At 37.7% G+C, this 22,638-nt stretch overlaps 2 protein-coding genes across 10 annotated transcripts in view; one reads left to right on the top strand and one right to left on the bottom strand.

Moving 5' to 3' along the window:
- Window positions 1-295: 295 nt before the first annotated feature.
- Window positions 296-17,585, bottom strand: KBTBD3 (kelch repeat and BTB domain containing 3). 4 transcript variants are annotated; one of them, XM_074860171.1, is made up of 4 exons: window positions 17,364-17,585; window positions 9,252-10,485; window positions 8,739-8,979; window positions 296-5,909 (listed from the first exon to the last, which is right to left on the bottom strand). In XM_074860171.1, exons 3-4 carry the CDS (start codon window positions 8,960-8,962, stop codon window positions 4,289-4,291), a joined length of 1,845 nt encoding a protein of 614 aa, XP_074716272.1. In that variant the 5' UTR covers window positions 8,963-8,979; window positions 9,252-10,485; window positions 17,364-17,585; the 3' UTR covers window positions 296-4,288. The 4 variants fall into 4 exon arrangements, with proteins under 4 accessions (XP_074716272.1, XP_074716271.1, XP_074716270.1 ...); XM_074860170.1 differs by lacking the exon at window positions 17,364-17,585 and adding an exon at window positions 16,500-17,049; XM_074860169.1 differs by lacking the exon at window positions 9,252-10,485.
- A 148-nt stretch (window positions 17,586-17,733) lies between these two features.
- AASDHPPT (aminoadipate-semialdehyde dehydrogenase-phosphopantetheinyl transferase) overlaps window positions 17,734-22,638 on the top strand; it is a 43,892-nt gene continuing 38,987 nt past the window's right edge. For 5 of the 6 annotated variants that reach the window (XR_012627721.1, XM_074860179.1, XM_074860178.1 and 2 more), the window contains exons 1-2: window positions 17,734-17,916; window positions 19,007-19,232. Coding sequence is in view for 5 of the 6 variants with exons in the window: in XM_074860179.1 (XP_074716280.1) it covers window positions 17,773-17,916; window positions 19,007-19,232 (370 nt within the window). In the remaining variant the exon portion in view is untranslated. Of the gene's footprint in view, window positions 17,917-18,217; window positions 18,297-19,006; window positions 19,233-22,638 lie in introns of those variants that run through there. The other variant, XM_074860180.1, reaches the window with a different exon arrangement.

Here is a 22,638-nt window from a genome sequence, read left to right as displayed (position 1 = left end):
CATTTAAATGAGTACTTTACAATGGTAAACTTACAACTTTGCATCAGACTAAATCAAATTTAGGGAGCAGCAAATTAATATACAAAGGATATGCAAATACAAAGCCAAGGTTAATTAAAAAAACCCTCTCGCCGCAGTTTTCATGAACGCTAACTACATTCTTGGTTATCATGTAACATTCAAAATGTTCTCCAGTTGAAAAAAGAAGGGGAAAAAAAGTAGCTAACCTCATTAGAAACATTGTAGATTCTCTGCGTTTTGAAACTCACTCAAAAAAATCAGACCTGCAAAGGAGTCAGTTGCTCGGTGCTTTTATTTCACAAAAGAATGAACATCTTGGCAAACATGTAGTATCATACTTTCCACGTATCAGCAGAGCCCAGGCAGCAGCAAAATGTTACTGATCTCTATGCTTTATTGGATGTTGGAGGGGAAAAAGTAAATTGAGCATAATGTTCAGCTATAAATATTGTCAAATGTATCCCTGGTTTCAGTCTGGTTTAATTAAAACAGATCTTATGCTGCCTCCTGTTGGTCACCTACAAACAAACATCTAAAATTAGACTCCACATGACAAACTGCAGACAGCACATTCTATAGCCTGTACCTTACCTACTATGTACTACTAATCCGAGGAGGTATACAGCTTGCTTCATGGAGTAATACCAGAAATAAATCTGACCCAGTAAATCTACTCCATTTTGTGAATATAATGAATTTTTAACAGCAGTAAACTGACTTACTACAAATGTATTTAGAATATAGAAAATAAATTCATTAGTACATAAATAATATAGTAATCATCAGGTCTGTGCAAACATAATATAAACACCTGAATAATTGATATTTATTATAACAACTAAACCAGTTTGATAACATTACCAAAGTGCCATAATGTTTTGATAGCATTCTTTAAAAATTAAGATTATCCAATATAATCATTACTGGATATTAAAATCCCACATACAATATATATTATCTTCATGTATATTATACTGGTCATGCTTATAATGTGTTCTGTGACGTAATAGAATACTCTTAGAAATGTTTTGGTTACATCGTTTAAGTGCAAATAGTAGATTATAACTTTACATGCAATTTGTATGTTTTAAACTTCTTACTATATTTCAGTGAGAACATAGCTAATCATTAATCTAGTCATCGACTATTTTTAGAGGAAGGTACCTTTTCATAAAGTATCGTGAGCTTTGAAAAGTGAGAAAAGATGTAGAAAAGCTTGCTTTGCACCAATTTTGTTACTTTTTTTAAATTGCATAACAGCTGCGTAGACTGAAAAATCTAATTGATCCAAACCTACAGCAGTTACTCATGCAAGCAATCCATATTCTTCTGAGTAGTGTAGTTGACTTTGCTGAGATTTCTTACATCATTAGCAATTAATCACAGGATTTGCAACATCATAGTTTCTATCATAAACCCTTGTTTTTAACCATGACTTTCTAACACAGCTGCTGCTTCTGCACTCAATTCTGCTATCAGATTTAACTGTCTGTATGCAGAATTCTGGCAGATGACCTTTTTTCCTCTGTGAGAGTTGTAATACAGGCTTACCTACATAACTGAAGAAAATTAGTACTATTTTACAGTAACTTTTCTGTAAGCAATGGTATAAAGTAACTGACACTATGACATTATTTCCTGACCGCTGAGTAAGAGAGCTCAACTCCATTTGAAATCCATGAATGATTTGTCAAACTGGGAACTGACATTAGTTCCTGTGCAAATGTAGCATAGAATAGTAGAGACACATGTCCGTTTTCCAGTTAAGCTTCATTCAGTTTTTACTATATATACTGAGTAATTTACCACATACGTCATTGCGCTGTCTGATGTCATATGCCAAAGCCTTATACATACAGCAAATAGCTGGATGGAAGACTGCCAAAAAAAAATTGCTGTAAGGAAAAACTTAGAGGAAAGAGCATCACCTGAATTACTGACTGACTTGCTGTTTATGTGACCCAGCAATTTGGTCATGACAGTGGCAATTTAAAAAACCTCGCAGTTCTCTAGTCTCTTCCAATTTGCATAGCTATTTATACCCATGTACTATGGGCATAATATGTTACTGTTCTCATTGCATAAATTGCATACTTACATTACTCAGGTATAAAAACAAGACAAAAACACAAGCAAAGAATTGGGTCTTGTATTCCAATGAAGTGACAAGTTGCAATAATTAATGGTTAATGAAGTCTCTATGCTACCTCGAGTAATTTATTAATGCTAAAACTACTGTTCTCCTATATGTCTATTTTTTTCTCACTGTTTCAATAAGTGGGAATAGTATTTTCCATCTCTCCTAAACTACTCAATACATTTAGGTTGCACTAACAAAAAGTAGTTGTGTTCCAGTATAAAACTGCTTGTATTTCAGTATAGTGATTGTAAAGGTTACCGAGCTAAGTGTAGTTATAATATGATTTGGAGACTCACCTAGAAAAGAGCAAAATAAATGTGGAAGTTGCCTGAAATACTGTAACAAGCTATTTAATTCTACAGAACTGACACGCATCTTAATACAAATAAATTATTGAGTGGGACGGTTCCACTCCATTAGTATGTTCTCCAAATGTGTGTAATTTTCATTTACATCCTTATGAAAATATTTATGATGAATGTTATCTAAATGTATAAAGGTAACAAATTATAGAGTCAATCACAGAGTTGGAACATTCCATTGTTTACTGTTTAAAACAGAAGTATGTTGCTAGGCAATATTAAGCTTTAAGCATTACTACTGAGCTTGAGTTTTGCAAAAAGTACACGCAGTAGTGATGTGATAATGAACTTACTGCGGTTGTCTCAAGCCATAGGAAAGATGTTTTAGATGCCTCACTAAATTTTGTTCATTTTTAAACTGTTTGGAAAAGATGTGCTTAGATGTTTAGAACCATTCTGTCTGGCATAAGACAGCCTTACCACTTAAAAGATACTTATACGGAACATTAAGGGCTCTCAATATCTTATGCAAATAACTGGTAAGAAAGAAAATTCTCAGGCTGTGGAGGATTACAAATGATTTATGAAACCTAGCTAAATTCAGTGTCCTTCTGTCAGACACAGGTCCCACTTTCTATGCATGAGATCGAATGTAATTCACACTGTATGCCTAGACTAATATTAATACTAAAATTCCATTATGTTAACATTATAATAGATGACTACTGAAAGTTTATCAAGCAGTATATTGTGTAGTGTTTACTATGTAATATTTTAACAGCTAAAATTACCATGATGTACAAGATAAAGTGTTTTAATTAATTTAAACCACTATAGAAGTTAAAAAAAATTAATTCTTTCACCTCAGAAATAGTATTTACTTTTACTTTAAATATAGGGATTTATTTTTGTAACTTTGTACTTGATGTATGACAAGATACGAACTTTTCCCATAGTTAACCGAAGCAACAACTAAAATTTTACAGCTTGCTGCTCTAAGCAGACTAGTGGCTGCTTAGTAGGTAGCACTGGAGACTTCAGAGATGGAAGACTTCTGTTAGAAAACATCCTGAAGTGTTTTTTCTTTAGTTAACAGCATGATTGAAGCAAAGATACCACATGAATCATCCATCCTGTAGAAATCTTGCTCACTCTGCAATATGTTATCAAAGTTTATCTTACCACAGTTAATGGGATGAAAACAGAAAGTACAACTACTACTAAGGCACAAGGATGGAGAAAAACTGGTAAAACTGAAGAGCTGAAGTAAGATGATATGAATTATCAGTCTCTTCAAGTTAGTTACCTGGTTTTAATGCTGTGAAGGTCACTTTGGCTCTTGCCCTTGCTAAGGTCATTCTAATAAGATAAAGCTGTCAATGAATTCCTCTTACAGGTTTATGAATATAAAAAACCTAAATAACACTAATATAGATCTCTTTTAAACTTCAGTTACATAGGGAAAACAGTATCACAGTCAGTTTTCTCACTCATCAATTAGTCTACTGGGACAACTGTGAATATTACAGAAATAATGGCACATATTACACAATGAATTCCTCATGACTATGCTTTTTTGAAAAGTAATATCATTTTGCAAATTATTCAGATAATTACAGAGAAGGCTTGCATATAAAATTAAGTAATACTTTCTATATAATGACTAGAATGAATGACAATGGACTCTTCCAAAAGCAATTCTATAGCATACAATTTAAACTGAGGATTTAAACAAAACAGTACATATTTTTCCATCTGTAAATTAATACCTAAAAATCTCTTCTAAAACTTGTGCATTTAAATAGATTCTTTTGACTCAGGAGTTTCAAAATTCTCCAGAGCAAATTGTCAGTACAGATGACCAGGGGTCCCTATATTTATTAAACTGAATGACCTGACAGTAAAACTCAGTTAAGGCTCTTGGCATTGGTGAAACTTCTTCCCACTCAGACCTACTACTATGGTAGACTTGAACTTCATCTGTGATTTCTTCTGGAGCATAATCACCACCTAATATATAAATTTTGTCTTCTGTCCCAACTGCCCCTGCATTAAAGCCAGCGCATTCAAAAGATCCCTCCCCTTTCCAAACACAGGTTTCTGGGCAAAAGCTGTAGACCTTGTAGGTGGAGAGATCACATATGTACAATGTACAGTTCACTGGAACGGCTTTGATTAGAGTTGCATGGAAAAACTGCCCAAATTCTGCTACAAGCTCAGACCACTGATCAGTCATAGCATTATACTTAAAGAAACAGTCAAGAGATGGATTAAAGGCATCAGTAATCTCTACTTCTGAGCCAAGGACATAAATTATATTCTGACATGCACTTGCTTCTGGATAGTAGATACCTCTTGGTAATTGGCTTACAGATTTCCAATCTTTGGAAAGAGGATTATAAGATTCTACATCCAAAAGACTCCGGGTTTCTTGAGCTCCTCTGGTCTTTCCACCTATTACAAACAGCTGATTTAAGGTTACAACAGATGTGTGCATTGTCCTTGGTTTTTTCATAGCTGACACTATGGAGAATTCATTGCTGACTGGACAGTAGCACCAGGTTTGGTCAGTGGCATCATGAAATGGTTCAGCAATATGAAGCCTGACAGTCCTATAACAATTCCCTTTGCATCCTCCAGTTATAAATATTTTTTCTCCATAGCTAGATAAACTTGACCCTGGAAGATCAATCATGTGCGTATGTGGTAGTTCTTTCCATTTATCTGTTTTGATGTTGTAGCAGAATGTATGTCTGTTTTCTCCATCTTCATCAGTTTTATGAACAAATATGTATTTTTCTGTTGTTGAAGGACGTGCATCTGGAAACAGTCCACTAAAGTTTTGCACACTTTTAACTGCATCATTGATTATTACCGAGCAATTAGCACTCTTAAGTAAGTGTTCTTCAGAATGTAGAAAGTCCTGCAAAGTCTTTTCAGGTAACTGGTGTAGTCTCACTTTTTTAATCAAATTAGGCAGATATTTCTGTCGTGTTTCTAAGTTGTGTTTCGTCCACTGAAGAACAGCTTTCAACACCGATTCTTCCTCAGGGACATTTAGTTCGTCAGCCTCGAGACATTTTTGTAATATCTCAAAGTTAATCTCCAAAAAATCACTTGATCTGAGCAGCAAGGAAAAGTGGTGCTGTACAAAATCTAGTGCATGATCAAATAAGCGAACAGAACCATAACTTTCTGATAGAGAGAGCAACTGTAAGCAATTCACAAGATCAATACTTTTTATTAGAAAGTCACTGCAAGCTTTGGAAAGGAGTGAAACTTGAAGAAATGACGACAGCTGGAAGAGCATTTCCACATTATCATTTGTTATCTCTGTTTTTCCTGTGTAAGCATAATCAAGAAAAGCTTTCACTGCCTTGGGTGATAGATTACTAATAGTAACATTGCCATCATCTCGTTCTTTCATATTAACTTCAAACATGGCTCTGTGAATAAAATATAGAAGATATACACACAAATTAAAGATCTAGCAAACAGCAGGGAACACTGATGTGAGAGGAAGGAGACAAGCAGGGGTGTATATTGAGGTGGGCAGGCTGTATAGGTCTAAAATGTGGAGGTTCTCTTAAGGAAGAACAATACATTTGCTTGATATGGTTGAAGAAAAAAGGAGTGGTGATAAGAACATATTCAAAGTGATGGCTCATAAAAATTATAGCAGCCCATGTGTTTTGTACGGATTTTCACAGTGAGCAATGAAATCTGCAGCTCTCAATGTGAGAGAAAATGTGAAATTGTTGGGGGCAGCATCAGTTTCAACAGCCTGAGAAAGAAAGGCTGATTTAAAAAATATATAGTAAAAAAGCCCCATGATTTAGGTCATGCACTGTGGATGAATACAGAAAATTAAAGTGAAAAAAGGCCTTCCAAATTGCAGGCTGAGCAAACAGCAGGATGGATGATGGGTGCATTCCAAAGTAATAAAAGTAGGTGAGGGGTGACAGAGGAGAAAAAAACATGAGGAAGCTTAATTCTTGCTTTAGAGTTGATAGATAGATGTATGGGTTCAGGCAGACATCAGAAAAAATTTAGGTTTTGACACAGGATTGCATGACACAATGAAACTTGTGCAGAAAGTAGACTGTGACTGGATACAAAGACGAAAGCTGAAATCGTGGAACAAACTATTGATCAGTAGATTTGTGCAAATTTTATTACAATTTTAACTACTTTATTACTAAATATGTAATAACATTTAACTATTTCACATAGTCTAACATGGCAAGATAAAATAATTGAAGTTTTTCAAGCCAGTAAGCGTTGGCAACAGAATAGTGCTGCAATATCACTTGTCCTACCCTCCCAGAGCCTAAGCATCAGGCTGTGATAGCAACAGCTTCTGAATTTGACAAAAGATGACTGTGGAGATTTAGATAAATCATCAAATACTAAGTATATAACCTAGATTATTAATATATCATAGATAGTTCCTATTAAAGAAAAGAGTATTATATCATAGTTCAGTTATACAACTGGTATCTGTATAGTATGTGATTTTTAAAATCCCATACTTTTATGAAGCCAAAGAGAAAGAAAAAAAAAAAAAAATCACTGTGTATAGCATACTCCTTGAGAAGTGAACATCAGGTAAAGCAGGAACTTGTCTGATCTCCTGAACAAGAACATAAAGACACTTATCTCCCAAAGACCTTTTTAGATACTAAATGATGATCCTTAGAATCCTTTCCTCATTAACCCAAGAGCTATGATACAATTCTCTAATTACAGAGTAAAATAGCAACTAAACAATACTAGTAGAAGGAGAGTAATCTAGGGAAAGGCTTTGATTCTGAAAGCTAACAAGTAGTGAGCTGAATTTTTGCTGAATTTTGGGTTTACACAATGAAACCAAAACTAAGGGAAGTCCAAAGGCTAATGAATACAAAAGGTGTTTCATTTTAAAATTTATCTAGTGGATCTAGGTACTTTTTATTCCCTTGAAGGTAATAAACGGGCCTTGCATTCCAGGAAAACTTATGAATTTGATGGCTGCTGGTATCAATTGTTACACACAGAGAGAGGTCTCTCCTGGCCAGTTTTAACCTGAAGAGCCTGTAGGTAGTGAAAAGGACATGTATGCTACCATGTGCTTAAGTTTAGTTCTAAAAATTACCACTAGAAGCTATTTCATCCTAATATTCCTTTCCACCAGAGCATCTCTGTGCTGTCAAGCAGTAAACACTTGAAATGCAAGTAGTTCTGTGTGCCAGAGAAAAAACAAATCTGCTGCTAGAGTGGAGAAATAGTTTATTTCATCTGCATTTCTTCTTTTTCAGTAGTCCTAAGAACATATCTATCCTATAGCCTCTGTTGTATATGGCAGACTCCCACAGACCATGGGATGCTCCAGGACATTTGGAAATAACACTTGTCATCTATGTATGGGCTACTGAATCAAGGTCATTAACTCATTCCATTGTTAGAGCATCTTAGCTTTTATGTTTTAGTAAAGAGTGTATTTGGAAATAGACTGGAAACAGTGTGGAATTGCAGGTTTGAGCCTTACTAATAAAAAGGTTAGCAAGGTTCTTCATAAATACCCTGTATTTGAATGATCTGTCTGTCCCTTAGGAATGCATAGCTTTAAGCACCAGAAGGAAGATCATAGATCCATTTCATGCTAAAAGGCAGAAATCTGTAGTTTAGAAAAAAATGTAAGATACCTGTTTAAATACCTCTGAAGACAAACTCTACTGTACTGACCACTCATCTTGGACAAACAAAACCCAGCCCCATTCCAAAAGCACGTACAATTTATCCACAGTGCTCAATGCAAGATATATTTGTAATCAACCTGGGTTTTTTTCACAATATAATTGTGTCAGAGTACATAGACTGTAGCATACAAAGTCAAACAATACCCTTGCAGACCTTCAAGTACAGATACAAGCAACAAGTAAATCTTAAAGATACACAACTTGTGTCAAGTCTACCTAGCAGCAGAACCATGCACTTATGGCTTGACATTTGTATTTCAGAGTATAGACTGCTGTCTGAATCTCAAATTCAGAGTCCTCATGTAGCTTTGGAAATACAAACATGTATTTGGGGTATGGTTAGGCATCTAACACTGTAGTTTTGTTTGGGTTCTTTTTTTTTTTTGCTATCCTTAATATGATGTTTGAATGCTTTGCTCAAAACTCTGTAAGTTGTGATGATTTATTTTTTAATTTTTGTAATTATATTCCTTCTTCTCTCCCTCCCAGAGAACTTACAATCCATTTCCTGCAAACTCATGCCAAAATTAGGTTTACCTGAAAAAATCACTGCATGCTGCCAGTACACAACGATGACAAGGAATTATTTCATCTTTCACAAGAATTTTAAAGTCAAAAAATATATTTTGTTCTCTGAACTTTTGTAGTACTTTTAGAATTTGTTGTCCATGACCTTCAGCCACTAAGGAATTGATCTTATTTTCAGGAACAGAAATTCCGTTGCAAATAGGTCTGCTAATGTAATCCCGTTGATTGGCCATGGTTTCTTCAATCTATCCTGAAAGTGAAATGGAAAAATAAGGAATTGATTGTACAGTCTTACTCTTTAAAAAAATCATCAATATACCATAAACCAAACAAAAAAATCCCCAGCATTGAATTTGGTTTGTAAATCCTACGCACGGTTATAAATTTGTGTTATAAGTGACTTTTACACTGAATTTAATTTGATAATAGTATTTCTACTTTGCAAAATATATACACATGGCATACTGTGAAAAGTAAAATATCTGACATATATCAAAAAACAACTCTACAAATAGTACCCACCTGTAGGAATTCTTTCAATAAAGTCCACAGGAAGCACACCAAGGGAGTGTGTTAAAATTTTTAATGGTCATTTAAGAGAAAGACTATCCCTAGGCTTACCCTCCAAAAAACCCCCAAACTCTTATAATTTTATGTAAAATGGAGATGGAAAAGGAAAACTTTGTTACCTATTTTTAGATTCCAAAAGGCTCATCTGTATACTACAAACCCCCAAACTCAGCACAGACCAATGGTCTTTCTATAGGTTACAGTGGAAGGGAGATAGAGCTACTAGACTACTTTTTAAGTGGATTCCCATTAGGCACTCCAGACCAAAATATCACAATACAAACACCGACAGCCTGGCCTAGTCACAGGATTGCTAGGGCTTACCAAATAGGGTCATTTAGAGGCAGTTTGGTGACAGTGCAACTCTGAGTGTTTAGTCAATTGATACTAATTTTGTCTTGTACCTCTAGTCTTGATAGGAAGCTGTATGTTTGCTTACAGCTTATGCTGCACACCATGAGATTCATTTACTGTGGCATAAATTAACTGGCTTCAGAACCGATTTAAGTTTAAGACAGTGCAATCTCTCTTTCAGCAGCCAAGTTTTTCTGGTCAAAATCCCTATACTGAAGTGCATTGTTTGTATGGTAAGTTGGCCTTCACTATTTTATACAATAAAAATATTTTACCCCACTTTGCCAACATAAAGAAACTTTAAACATGAGTATATTTTATTTACACCTATTTAAAGAGCTATTTATACTGCTAAAGATGCATAAACTGCCCCTGCTGCAAATTTGAGTCAAGCTTGCCTATTTTAAAGCTTAAGGAAACACTGCAAAATTTTTCTGTTGCAGGATTTTGCTTCCACAATTCCAATTAAAATTAGCAACAGATAATGGCCCACCTGAATTGTCAAAGAAGGGGATAAAAAATTCCAAGCCAAACCCAGAAACCAGAAAAATATTGATTTTGGTTTTTAAACTTCATGAAAAGGCTTATCTTATAACATGACACATTCAGAGCAAACTAAGCCACCAGGCTGTCTTCTTCATGGGAGGTACTTTAATATCAGACTGATCTATACTTTATCTAGTCAGGTAGCTCCAACCACAAATAGACCTCCATGTCTCCTGGAATAGAAGAGATCCACTGATCTTGCTGCCAGCACTGGCACCCTTGGAGCAGGCATCTTCTACTTCCCATGGCCAGACAATCTCACGTATTCACTCTTTCCATTCTAAGCCTGAGGAACCAGGAAAATACAGAACAAGACCACCATTTATTCTGACAATGTATGGCCTCATAAACTTCCATAAATCATAAAGCTCTTCAGTATGTAAGAATTCCCTAGAATACCCTTTTCTTATGAACTTAGAAGCCTGTTCCTCAAAAGACTGAATCTTCAAAAGCAGAGTTGTTTCAGTAAAATTAGTTTCCCACATTTGAATGAAACTTAAAAAAAAAAAAGTAAGTAAATTTCAAGGTTTATCTGGCATCATGTAAAGTAATACTTCTAAAGGAAATGTAAACCTTTTCACAAAATTCTGGACTTGATAATAGATAGCAGACATCTTTCTCCTTTCACATGTAATTTCTATAGCAAGCTCCGACCCACAACTTGCTTTCTCTAGGTGAAATTACCAATTTCAGTAATATTCGTCTTTGTATAATGAACATGGAAACATCTAATGTCATCAAGTCCATCTCCGCTATTTTAGGCAAAGATATCGTATAATCACTTTCATAAAAGCAATCTATGTTTCAGAAAGTTTTCTTTTACCACCACTATTTCTACAGAAAGACTATCCCAATACATTGGTGCCAAGACTGCAAACCTTCTTTTAATTACACAATCAATTAATTAATGCTTACATATATTTGTTCTTCTGTCAAAATTGTCATTTGACTTAATTTTCCTTTATATATTCATTCACTCTTATAATTATCAAGAGTGTTGATATCTTCTCTCAACTTTTATTAGAATGAACAATTTGCAAATGTTCCAAGGTCCATTTATAAAACTGAATTTTTGTTTTCCTTATTATTTTTTGCAGTTTTCTCTTCATCCACTCCAGTCTGATCTCATATTTCTTTCACTGATATCAGATTTGTTGTACAACGTCATGGTTAAGAGCCCATCAGTGTCTCACTACTCCAATATGCAGTCACCCAGTGCATCCTAATCCTAATCTGTAACAGCAGTGTCTCCTTATTTTTTATTTTTGTCCATCATTAAGGAAAATACTAATGAATACCATGCTATGGCTTAGCCTAATTCACCCTCCTCTCTACTCCATTAAAAAAATAAATATTAAAAAACTCAATTCTTATCTCCCTTGTAGCCAATTCCTGCTTTATTTGATAATTTTGGTTACTAATTTACCGCTTTATTGGATTTGATGATTAGAGCCCTCCAAAATATCTTAACAATTCAGCTAAAACTTGTTATGTTAAACAAGGCCAACTAGCATTCATAATTATTTCATGCTTTCTTCCACAAAGCCATATGAATTAATCAACAGTTATAAATATTTGATCAAGTTCCTGACAAAAGGGTAGAAAACATAGGAGATGCAGACATACGTTACGTAGGTCTGGAGTTCAGGAAAGCTGGGCAACGAGCCTCCTTGTATTTGCTCCATTTACTCCCACAGGGTACAAATTACAAAGTCTGTCTTTATGTGGATTACCAAGAACCAAACTCCAGTAGATGGTTCATCAGAGTTGGGATCTCCTACTTTTGTTTCTTAACATATGGCTGTGTGCCATATGGGTTTTTATCATGGCAGACAAAGGCTATATACTTGAGCCCTCTTCCATCATCTGACCCACTGGGCATTTGTCACACAACCAGCCTTCCAGCAACTCCTGTAACATGACATATCAGACCCTGAGTACTGGGGTATGTGACTGGGTATTGCCTGCAGTGAGATCAAACGTGTTCTCTGATGTGATCAAATTCAAGTTACCCTACCACTTGACAAAACTCCTCTGCTCACGTACTGAATGTTTGCACATCTTACACTGACAAATGCCTGGTTAGCTATTAGCCTGTTTTTCTTAAAAAAAACCCTCCAAAACCAACCCCCCTTAAAGTTAATATATTTGCCCTGTTTTTCTGCTTGAAAGTCACATCAAACAAATGGCTCATTGGCCATTACAGTGAAATTTGATATAGACTTCAAAGTTATTAAGGTCAACCCCACATGATACATGTCTGGGGACATACATACCTCTGAAAGCTATCTGTACAGATCTCCAGTTGAGGGGCAAGGCATTCTGCACATCTGATAGTTAAGTGTCAAGAAATGGCCAGCCTATGTATGGCCACAAACCAGCTAGCAGTTGAACAGGAGCAGGTTGGGGATGGTAAGCTAATTTTGGTCATTAGAGTGATGAACTAAGGGACCACCAGCTCTGAGGGTAGGAGCATTCTTATGGTCTGTCACAAAGTCTACTAATAAGGACCCAGACCTCATTAGTTCTGCTGTTCACAATACCCTCTGTTTTAATACTGTCCTTTTCCCAAGATGATAAGGGATGGAACAGCATAATAAGCTTGTTGTCCCAGATGCCAGATAACCACACCAAGAAGTCTGATAAGCCCATAGTCAAAATATGAGATATACACACATTCCTACTAGTAGTATCTAATCTATTGGTAAAAATGCTACAAGAAAACATTTAACTGATTTTAATACTCGTATATCAAGCAAAGAGCTGCCAAAACACTCACTGAATTTCTAGAGGAATTCTTTTACCTCATCAATGCTAATGTTCCCTTGTCAAAGATAACTATCTTATACTTAACTAACTTATAAGACATATTTATAAAGATTTTCTTTTAGTTGGCATCATCAACGATCCTTCTTAGATATAATTCTGTATGCGGAAGAAGTTGAAATATGTAATTTATTTACTTATCCTTATCCTTCAGAAAGTCCAGCTGCCCTTTTGTGTATCAATTTCATAACCTGGGTATTTGTTGAATATTACACTAAGATATTGTAAATACAGCATACTCTTAAACTTATATAGGAGACCAAAAACATCCAGGATAGCCACTTTCAGAATATCTCAACAGGCATACACTAAAATCATAACCACTGCAATATGCCTCCTAGAAATGGCATTCACATACATTCCACCAGATTTGAAATAGCAAAGCAAACACAACTGCAGAGTGAACTCTGAGCAGAGATGAACTTTTGTTTCTGCAGGGTCTACTGTAGTTCTCACTAGAGTATCAATCCGAACATACTCATACAAAGTACATATATTCATAAACACCTTTGCTGAAAAGACTTTGCTAAACCAACAGTCAAAACAGCCTTAGATTCTGCGACTGACAGATAAAATGGTTACAGAAGTTTAAATGTGCTAACAAAGTTTAGAATGGTGTAAGATGTGCAATTAATTCTAAGTGAATAACAGAGGAAAATTTATTAAACAAGGGAGGGCAAGGGCCTGTGTAATAAGAATGGAGCATGAACACCCAGATGAGGACACAGGGTACAGAAGACTTATTTTGATCACTTTATAATAGTAAAATAAAAACATATATACAAATATATGTGACTTTGTACTAGCCTAGGGAATGTTGTTTTGTGAAAGTACTGAGCATACATAAGTATCGTGTATACATAAGTTAGCATTTTGTCAGAAAAAACACATTAGGCCATGCCTGTCTGACAATAAACATGACGGAACCTTTGTAACAGGACTGAAGGACTGAAGCCTGAGACCGTTCCCAGCATGATGGACACCAATCTTACATGAGGCATTGCACATTCAGACACTACAAATAACATTCTGCGTGTAGATGTTCTCTTCTCTACCAATGCAACTGGCAAAACCAATCTAAATTCTGCGTTTATTTGGTACTTTACAAACAAATGTAAAACAATCTGCTTTATCTCAAAGCACAATATAGCTGTGCTACAGCACTCTCTCACCAATTAAAAAAAAGAATATTCATTCTTAATACTTCTTAGCAGGTATCTTATGAGAAATAAATTGTTCTTCAAGAGAACATTACCTTTGCCACTTAGCCTTCTCCTAGCTTGGATAGTATATCTTACTAGATAGCAGGATTTTTAAAAAGAGAAATCGTAAATGCTGGTATTTTACAGCATACTTTATGTACCTAGGAAGAAAGAATTCCACTGAAGATGAAGAAATTATATACATTTCTCTAGAGAAGTGTTAGATTTTTTTTTTCATACAAAATTTAACTGTACAGTTAATGTAAGTTCTGAAAAGGTCAAGGTCAGCATTTTAAAATTAAATATTAAAAATAAGTGTTATATTACTAAGTCTAGTATATACTCAAGATGATTTGCTATTTTCACACCTTATCTATGCAAGAGGGGAGAAATTAGTAATTTGTTAACAATTTTTAAAGACCCCACTACATATCTAATTTAACAGCACCTAATATAATAATCAGTGAGTTGAATATGAGTGGAACCTGTATCTAAAGGATTTGGTGACACTTCTAATTGCTGACTAAAAATACAAGAGTGGATTGAAATGTAATTAAATTCTAAATACTAATTACAAAGTTCTGTACTTTTATATTGCATTATTGTTTTGATTGTCATTGACTGTCCAAGATTGAAAACAGACGGTAACAGAATTTCAGGTTCCTGTCTGGAAATTTCAATGCAACTGTGTCTCACAACTTTTTCATAAATAACCAACTTCAAAGAAAATTAATATTCAGTCAAACATTTTTAGACAATCAGAAAAAATGCATGTGACATTCTGAGACATTTAATCCACAAAAGTGGCATTTATCAATAATAAATGTTGAGACATGTATTCGAAGAAAAAAAGGTGACACAGAGACTTTAAAGGTTTGGGTTCTTTAGAAGTGATTGAAAAAAAACAGCATGGAAAAAACCCAGCATGGTACCACTAGGAAGCAGTGAAATTGCATTGATTCCTGGAGGCATTCCAGAAGTGGAAGATTCCCTCTCTTCAAGCAGTGATCTTTAATTGCATAGCCTCTCACAAACACATGAATCCACAAAGATAAAGAAAATAATCACGTAGAACTCAAACTGACTGGATTTTATCCTAAAGTTAAATTTCTTGAATCTCCTTTGAAAATTATTTTCTTAGCTAAAAAAGTTCAAGAACTGTAATTTTCATTTTCAGAAAAAAAATTGGAATTAACATGCCATGCTGTACTTGTAATTCTGGCAAAAATAATAACTGCAAATTCTGTAAGAGGGAATTACTGCTTTTATTGGGTTCTGTGGTCATCACTTCTGTATGTGATTGTGTTTCTTTCAAAACACACATGCAATATTGAGCATACTTATAGAATAATTTAGCATAGCTTATTATCATAGCATGTTTTACTTATAATAAAAATGTGGGCTTATATTGAATATATTCATAATTATATTAGATATTATACACTGCATCTTGAACCACAGTTTGCACTTATGCATGATACTTATTTTTTTTAAAAAAATAAATCTACTAGTGAAAAAACTGCTACATGTTTACATTGCTAAGTAGAAACATGGACAAGTCCAATCTATTAACCAAACCTGAGAGGTTTTTTTTGAACCAGGCAAGATCCACATTCCATTAGTACTTTCACATCTCAGTAACTAAATATAGATATGGCCACAATTTCCTCTTCAAAGTGTGCAGAATACAGTGTTTGAAATGTAAGTCTCAGCTACAATTTGATATTGGTGAATAGCATTTTCCTGGGGTTTTTCTTGACTGTGCAAAATCCTCTGCTGTCAGTCAATGTTGTCTCTGTCTTTGGATAATACATAAAGGAGTATATATGACATTCTTTGCTTGACTAAGTAATGAAGAAAAATGGTAATCTTATTTAAAAATAAGTAAGCTACACTACTGATTCCTAGCCAAAACATTTTTTTCCCCTAAATGTTACTTCTGTGTTTAAAATATTTTGTAAAGACCAACCTATACTCAGGTATAACTGGGACTTTACACAAAGCCAGCTGTTGTTCTGGCCTGTGTAGAAACAGCACTTTTTCACATTAACAGGAAGCTGGGAATGGTAACAACAACAAAGATTCTAAGAAATACCTGAAATAATGTAATTTTCAATATTTTTGCATCATTTGTGCATGGTCAATATAGAACAGTTAAACACATAAATATTTCTAAAGGTAAGCAACAGAAAGGAGGGTCATAAATTTTCAAAGACCCTAAATTTTTAGCCATGGCCCAACTTCAAAACCAAAGGGTAAACAAAATTATTACCTTTTGATGATTTACAGATGGCCTGTAATTGAGGGCACGCGGGAATCCAGTTCTGACAACCATTACGGTTCTTAGCAGAACAAAGGGCACAGGGTATGAAAGGCTTTTGTTTGGACATAGTCTTTACAAGCCGGAATCAAACCCGGGTGATGCAGTACTTTGCATCTGCTGTGTGAACAACTGTCTCCTCTTTTCTAGTCAATACAAAGCACCAAGCCCAGGGAAGGCACAGGGGAGAGGCCACCCCCGCTGCTACAGCTCCCGGCACGTGTCACCTCGACCAGGGGCCGGGACGGTTCTTCAGGCGCATATCCATGTGCTAATGGCAGCGATGGGGCCAAAGACACCGGGGGAACCATCTGCCGTTAACCGGTAACGGTGCCGCTATCCCCAGCGGCATAAACGCGGCCCTGTCTCGCACAAAGCCGGGGGCAGCCAGAAGTTACAAGGAAATTACGTTCATTTTGCCATGGCCGGAGTTACCCGCCACCCCCATCAGCCCGCTGCCGCGCCGGTCCCCGCCGGTGCCGGTCTCGGCCCGCCCCTGCAGCCCCCAGTGAGGGCCACTGCCCCCACCGCCCCTGCCCCTCGCCCCGCCCGCCGCAGGGAGGGCGGCGGCGTCAGCGCCGCTACTGAGCATGCCCAAGGCGCCGCGCATGCGCCCTGCAGCGGCTCCCTTCATTCTAAGGGAGGACTAATTCTGGCAGGACAGGCAGGATGGTGCAAAGGCGCTTCCCCTCCTCTCACAGCGCGACTGCGGGGCCCGGCCACGGGATGTGGCGGTCTCCAGCGCTGCCGCCTCTCCGCAGCCGGCGAAGAGTCAGTCCCCCGCCTTCACGCTCCCTCCGAACAGCGCGCACCCACCTGCAGCCAACACCAGCAGCTCAGCGACCCGTCTGGCCCACCCTCCGCAGCAGTAGCGCCAGCAGATTGGCTCCTTCCGGTGTCATTCTCCCGCTTCTTGCACTCGGAATGGTTCCCCCGGCCGTCAATCCAGATGAAAGCCCGCCCACCCCGCCCGGGCGGATTGTTCCCGGGGCTCGCTGACGACACTACGGGTGTAGCTCAACCGCAGGCACCGCCTTTCTCCTGATAAGTCGGTACCTGGCGCATTCCCCCGTCACTCACAGGGAACTCTGATACCGGATTGGCCGTCGTGCCTTGCCAGCAGGTCCCGCCCACCGATCGGCGCATGCGCGGTTGTGCCGGTCGGTGGGGGCGCGGAGGGGGCGGGCTGAGAGCCGCGCTGCCGGCAGCGGCGTGTGGCGGGGCCATGGGGAGCGTGCGCTGGGCCTTCCCCTGCGCTGCCTGGCGCCCCTGCCGCCAGGAGTGGCTGCTGGCGGCGCGGCTGGTGCAGCCCGAGGAGAAGGACCGCATCGGCCAGTTTACCTTTGCCCGCGATGCCAAAGCCGCCTTGGTACATGCTGGCGGGGGGGGCACGGCGGGGGGCGGCTTCCCCTCAGGGCTGGCGGCGGTAGTCCAGGGGCAGGACTCAAAAGACCCGCGCTGGCCGGAGTCCTCCGTCTTGTTCGTCCCCGCTGCTGCGGACGAGTGTGGGCGTCGCCGGCGGAGCCTTGCCCCTCCGCGGGGCCGTGGTGGAGGCTGCCGGGAGCCCCTCGGGGCGCGGGCGGAGGCCGCTCCGCTGAGGAGCCCCGCGAGCACAGCTCGTGGCCCCCGGACCGGCCCTTTCCCCTGGGGACGCGACTGTCACTCTGCAGATTCACTATTGCCCAAATTCCTGACTTGTAGGAAAATCTGCCCTGCAAGGGTATCTCAGGGAACTAAATGCATTACGAGGTATTAACTGCTATCTCTACTTACACCTTCAATTAGGAGCAAAAAATGGATGTTTGCCGTCTGCTATTTGTACTTACTCTGAAAGACTTGACAAATTTTATGTCATTTCGAGACAAAATCAGCGTTCTCTAGGAGACTATACATGAAAACAGTAATGTGTAAGAGAGTAAAGCTGCTTTACATAATTCAGGTTTTAAATCTCACATAACGATGAGGCAGTAATAACAGACTTCTGCTAATTAGTCTATAAGAAGTTACTCATCATTTTTAGCTGTTCAGTATTTCATTTAACGCCTAAGTAACAGAATGAATGTACTGAAAGGAAAGCTGTTGAGACAGTTTTACTGTTCAGTGTGGTATAAAAAATATTCATCCGTGGAATAAAGATCCTGAGTAAGTAAATAAGGTAGAGAGGGAATTACTTTATGTCATTCTTCCAGGCTGGGACTGGTTTTTATTGGGTCTCTACTGGGTTGTCTCTGTGATAATACTGATAACTGTTCTATACTCAGGTCTAGTGAACTCTTTTGGTTAAATTTACTTGACACAGGCTTTTATAAAAGGGAGAAATCTAGTGAATTAACTAAAATATTCCCTATATCGGCAATAATAAAGCCACATTTGTTTTGGCAGGTGGTTTTCTAGCAACCATAGATATTTTGCACATAGCATAATAGTTCTGTATGAATCACTTCCATTTTATTTCATAGGCTGGTCGCCTGCTGATACGGAAATTAATTGCAGAAAAGTTGTGCATACCTTGGAATGAAATACACTTGCAAAGAACATCAAAAGGAAAACCTTTCCTGGCAAATAACGTATTCAGTATCTATTCAAATTACAACTTCAACGTCTCTCATCAAGGAGATTATGCAGTTCTTGCAGCTGAGCCTGAGCTTCAAGTTGGCATTGATATTATGAAGACTAATTTACCAGGTAATGTGTAATGGTAACCAAAGCAGATTCTGTAGTGTTTAAGCACTGAACATTTAAACGTTTCTCAAAGAACCAATCTGTGTCCTAGAAATTCAGTGTAATTAGAGGAAAGTATATGAATGTCTTGCATATTTGCTTTTTTTGTTGTTAAATGCACTCCTCATTGTTTATTTTGGGTTTTCTGTTATGCCAGATAGGGATATATTTCCAGTTTAGAAAAGCAGAACCATGGAAAAATAAGATCATGAATCCTGCTGTGCTATTGGTAGGGCCAGCATCCGCAGGGGTTTGCTGTCTGTTAGGTAGAAGCAGGGACAACTTTCCAACTAAAGACAGTGGGATCCATCCCCTTGAGAACTTTATGGACTGTCAGTGTTACATAAGCATAGACAGTCTATGTGTCAGCACCAGGCCCAGTACTGTAGCAAACTGACATCAGAGATTCGCTGTGAGTGTGCAGCAGTCCTCAGTGAGCGGGGATTGTGGGGAGAGAACATTTGAGGTGCCTCTGGTAAAAGACTAAACATCTCAAACTTTAGATGTTGGTCTGTTTATTTGCATGAAACGTTGCAGTAACCTGACTACATTAGTGAACTTCAGGACCCAAATTGTAAATTAGAATTGTAGCAAAGTGTATGTTTAAATACAGTTTTATGGGGATCATGTAGTTCACAAATGTTCATTGATGCATGACTGGGTTAAAGGAGAAACATACTGGGATTTACGGTTTACTGGAATTTTAGGTTTTGAGAATCTTCCTCAAATGTTTAAACAGATATGACAGTAATAGCTCTGTTCTTAGAAAATCTCTCTTCACAATCTTCAATTTGTGCAGCATTTTATGCTACAAAATAATTTGTGTATTAAGGAAAAATTCAAATAAACCCTGACTGGATAACTTTCTGATCGCTTTACAGCTTTTTAATGTTTATTACAAGTGTACATTTTTGGATTGGCATGGTTAGCTAAGATGCACAGAAACTCTACTGCAATCCAAAGTGAAGTTCTTCTCCGTGACTCACTCCCATCTGCTCTAGACCCTCACTCTGAAGACGTTGGTCAGCATGTGAGGCCACACTTGTAGCCCATGGAGGACCTCACACCAGAGCAGTTGTATGTTTCGTGACACAAACTGTGGCCTGTGCGTAAGGCTGTGCTGGAACGGGTACACACCTGAAGGGACTGCAGTAACTCAGGGCCCAAATACCAGGTTAAGCTCGAGGCTGGTGCCTTTATCATCACTCTCCCAGGCAAAACAAAACAAAGTGTCCTGGCTGTGTCTCCTCCCAACATCTTGCACATCCTCAGCCTATTTGCTGGGGGTGCAGAGTGACAGAGAAGGCCTTGACGCTGTGCAAACCTGCTGGTATTGGTGTGGTATCAACACTGTTTTAGGCATAGATCTAAAACAGAGTGCTGTACAGACTGCTATGAAAAAAATTAACATTCAGAGCCAGTACCCTTGGAAACACTTTGGCTGGACTTGCCACAGGCCTTACCGCAAAACTCCCTAATTACTCATTTTAAAAAGCTTTCCTGTTTCAGTTGGTAAACAGTGAAAATCAAAATGTTCAAATGTTTGTATTTTAAGCTTTTCCTGGGAAATGAAAAATTGAAAGTCATTTATATGTGATATATATGGAGGTAGGGATATCTTGCATTCTCTGCTGTCATTTTATGCAGCTGGAAATGTAGCTGATATTTTAAAGACACATTGCTGATGTCCATCTGACAAGTCTTATCAAATGTGTTAAACTCCTGAAAGTAGGAAACAATTGTGAAGAGTAGAGGTTTAATTTTACATTTAGGTTTAGAAACCTGTATTTGTATTATTTCTTAATTTTGGGATACAATACGTTCAACTTTGTAAGGAGATATATTAGTTCTTTTCCAGTTAATAGAAAAAAATATCTTTTAACTTCAGTATTAGCTGGCTTTATTTAAAAAAGAATCTCATCTCTACTGCTTCCTTTCTCTTGTATTTTTTACTTATTAATTATTCCTTTCTCATTTCCCTCAATTTAAATCGCTGAAATAGTGGATAACTCAATGTCCAGTGGTCTATTGCTCATTCTGCAGGCAGCATCAAAACAAGTCAAGGTTCTTTTACCTTTTGTCTGTGTCTATTCTTCATTCAGTGTCCTTAGTCGCTGCTGTCATAGGAGGTGTAGAATCAGTTAGGCTGTCAGTACATATTGTTGCTTACTCTTATGTCAAATTTAGCAGGCTAAATTTAGGGAAAAATTATCTTGAGGTCATCCTATCAATGATGTTTTGGTTGCTATTCTGCTTCTGTCATTTAGCTTTTTGATTGCCTGCCCTGGGGTTTCCAAAAAACATGAACCTGAAGTTCAAAGGAGGATTTGGGCAAGAGTTTAATTTCAGCAGAAATGGAGGAAAAGCAGTGAAACTGAACTAAATTTTTAGTTAATTTAAATAAAAAAAGGGGTTTAGATACAGCATTCAGTTCTTAATCTTCTTGAGTAGCAAGAGAGGCTCCTGCCAACGTGTCCTAGAATTGATGATGGCAGCAGCCATGACCCCTTACCCTAAAGGAAATGTTGCCACATCCCCTTGGGCAGCTGCACTCACATTTAATTTGTGAATAGGAGCTGGTGAGACAAGTAACACTTTAAGAGCTGATACAAACAGGTCTCAGGTTTTTTACCCATAGAGAGAAAAACAGTGCTTATTCTGGAGATGCTCGTGATTCCAAAGACTAGATGATGGAATTGGTGCTTTTGTAATAAAGTGATCCTGAAAAACTATGTATCCAGATGACCAATTTGAAACAAGCTAGTGACAGATGCAGCCCTCTAGGATTTCTGAACATGGGTCCTTTATACACCTTTATCTGTGGCTACTTCATCCACCTCTCCCTCTTTCATCAGAGATCTAGGTATATATTAACAGAAGAGGAGACTATTAGGCCTAGTTACTGTATCCACAATCTGAATGCATGGTGGCAAGCTTCACAGTATATACAGACGAGTACAAAATGCATCATTACAAAATTTCTGGCTTTCTTTTCCAATATATGAAGTTCCACAGCTAGCACAGTCTGTCCTGAAGTAATTTAGCTGTCAACAGCTTGTATGCATCTTTTCTGTCTTTTCATAAGGAGAGAAAGGAACTTCTATTCTTGTCATGCATAAGAAATAACTGTCATAATATGACAGCACCTGGTCATGCAGTTGTTTTCCACATTATGTAACTTTGCATAAATATTTGTGAATTAAATAAAAAAATACCAGGTTCCAAATTTTAAAGAGGTTTTGTTTATTGTCATATGTCTTCCTTTTTGGAATTATAATTTGTATTTTTAGAAAAGAATATGATAGTAATGAAAACATAGTAATTTTATGTGGAAAAGTGAGCCAGCAAATAAGCGGTATTAAGGATAGAA

This window comes from Strix uralensis, chromosome 2 (assembly GCF_047716275.1).
Source record: "Strix uralensis isolate ZFMK-TIS-50842 chromosome 2, bStrUra1, whole genome shotgun sequence".
In the NCBI taxonomy this organism is placed as follows: Eukaryota; Metazoa; Chordata; class Aves; order Strigiformes; family Strigidae; genus Strix; species Strix uralensis.
Note: the sequence above shows the minus strand (reverse complement) of the source record. Positions and strands in the feature narration are given on the sequence as shown.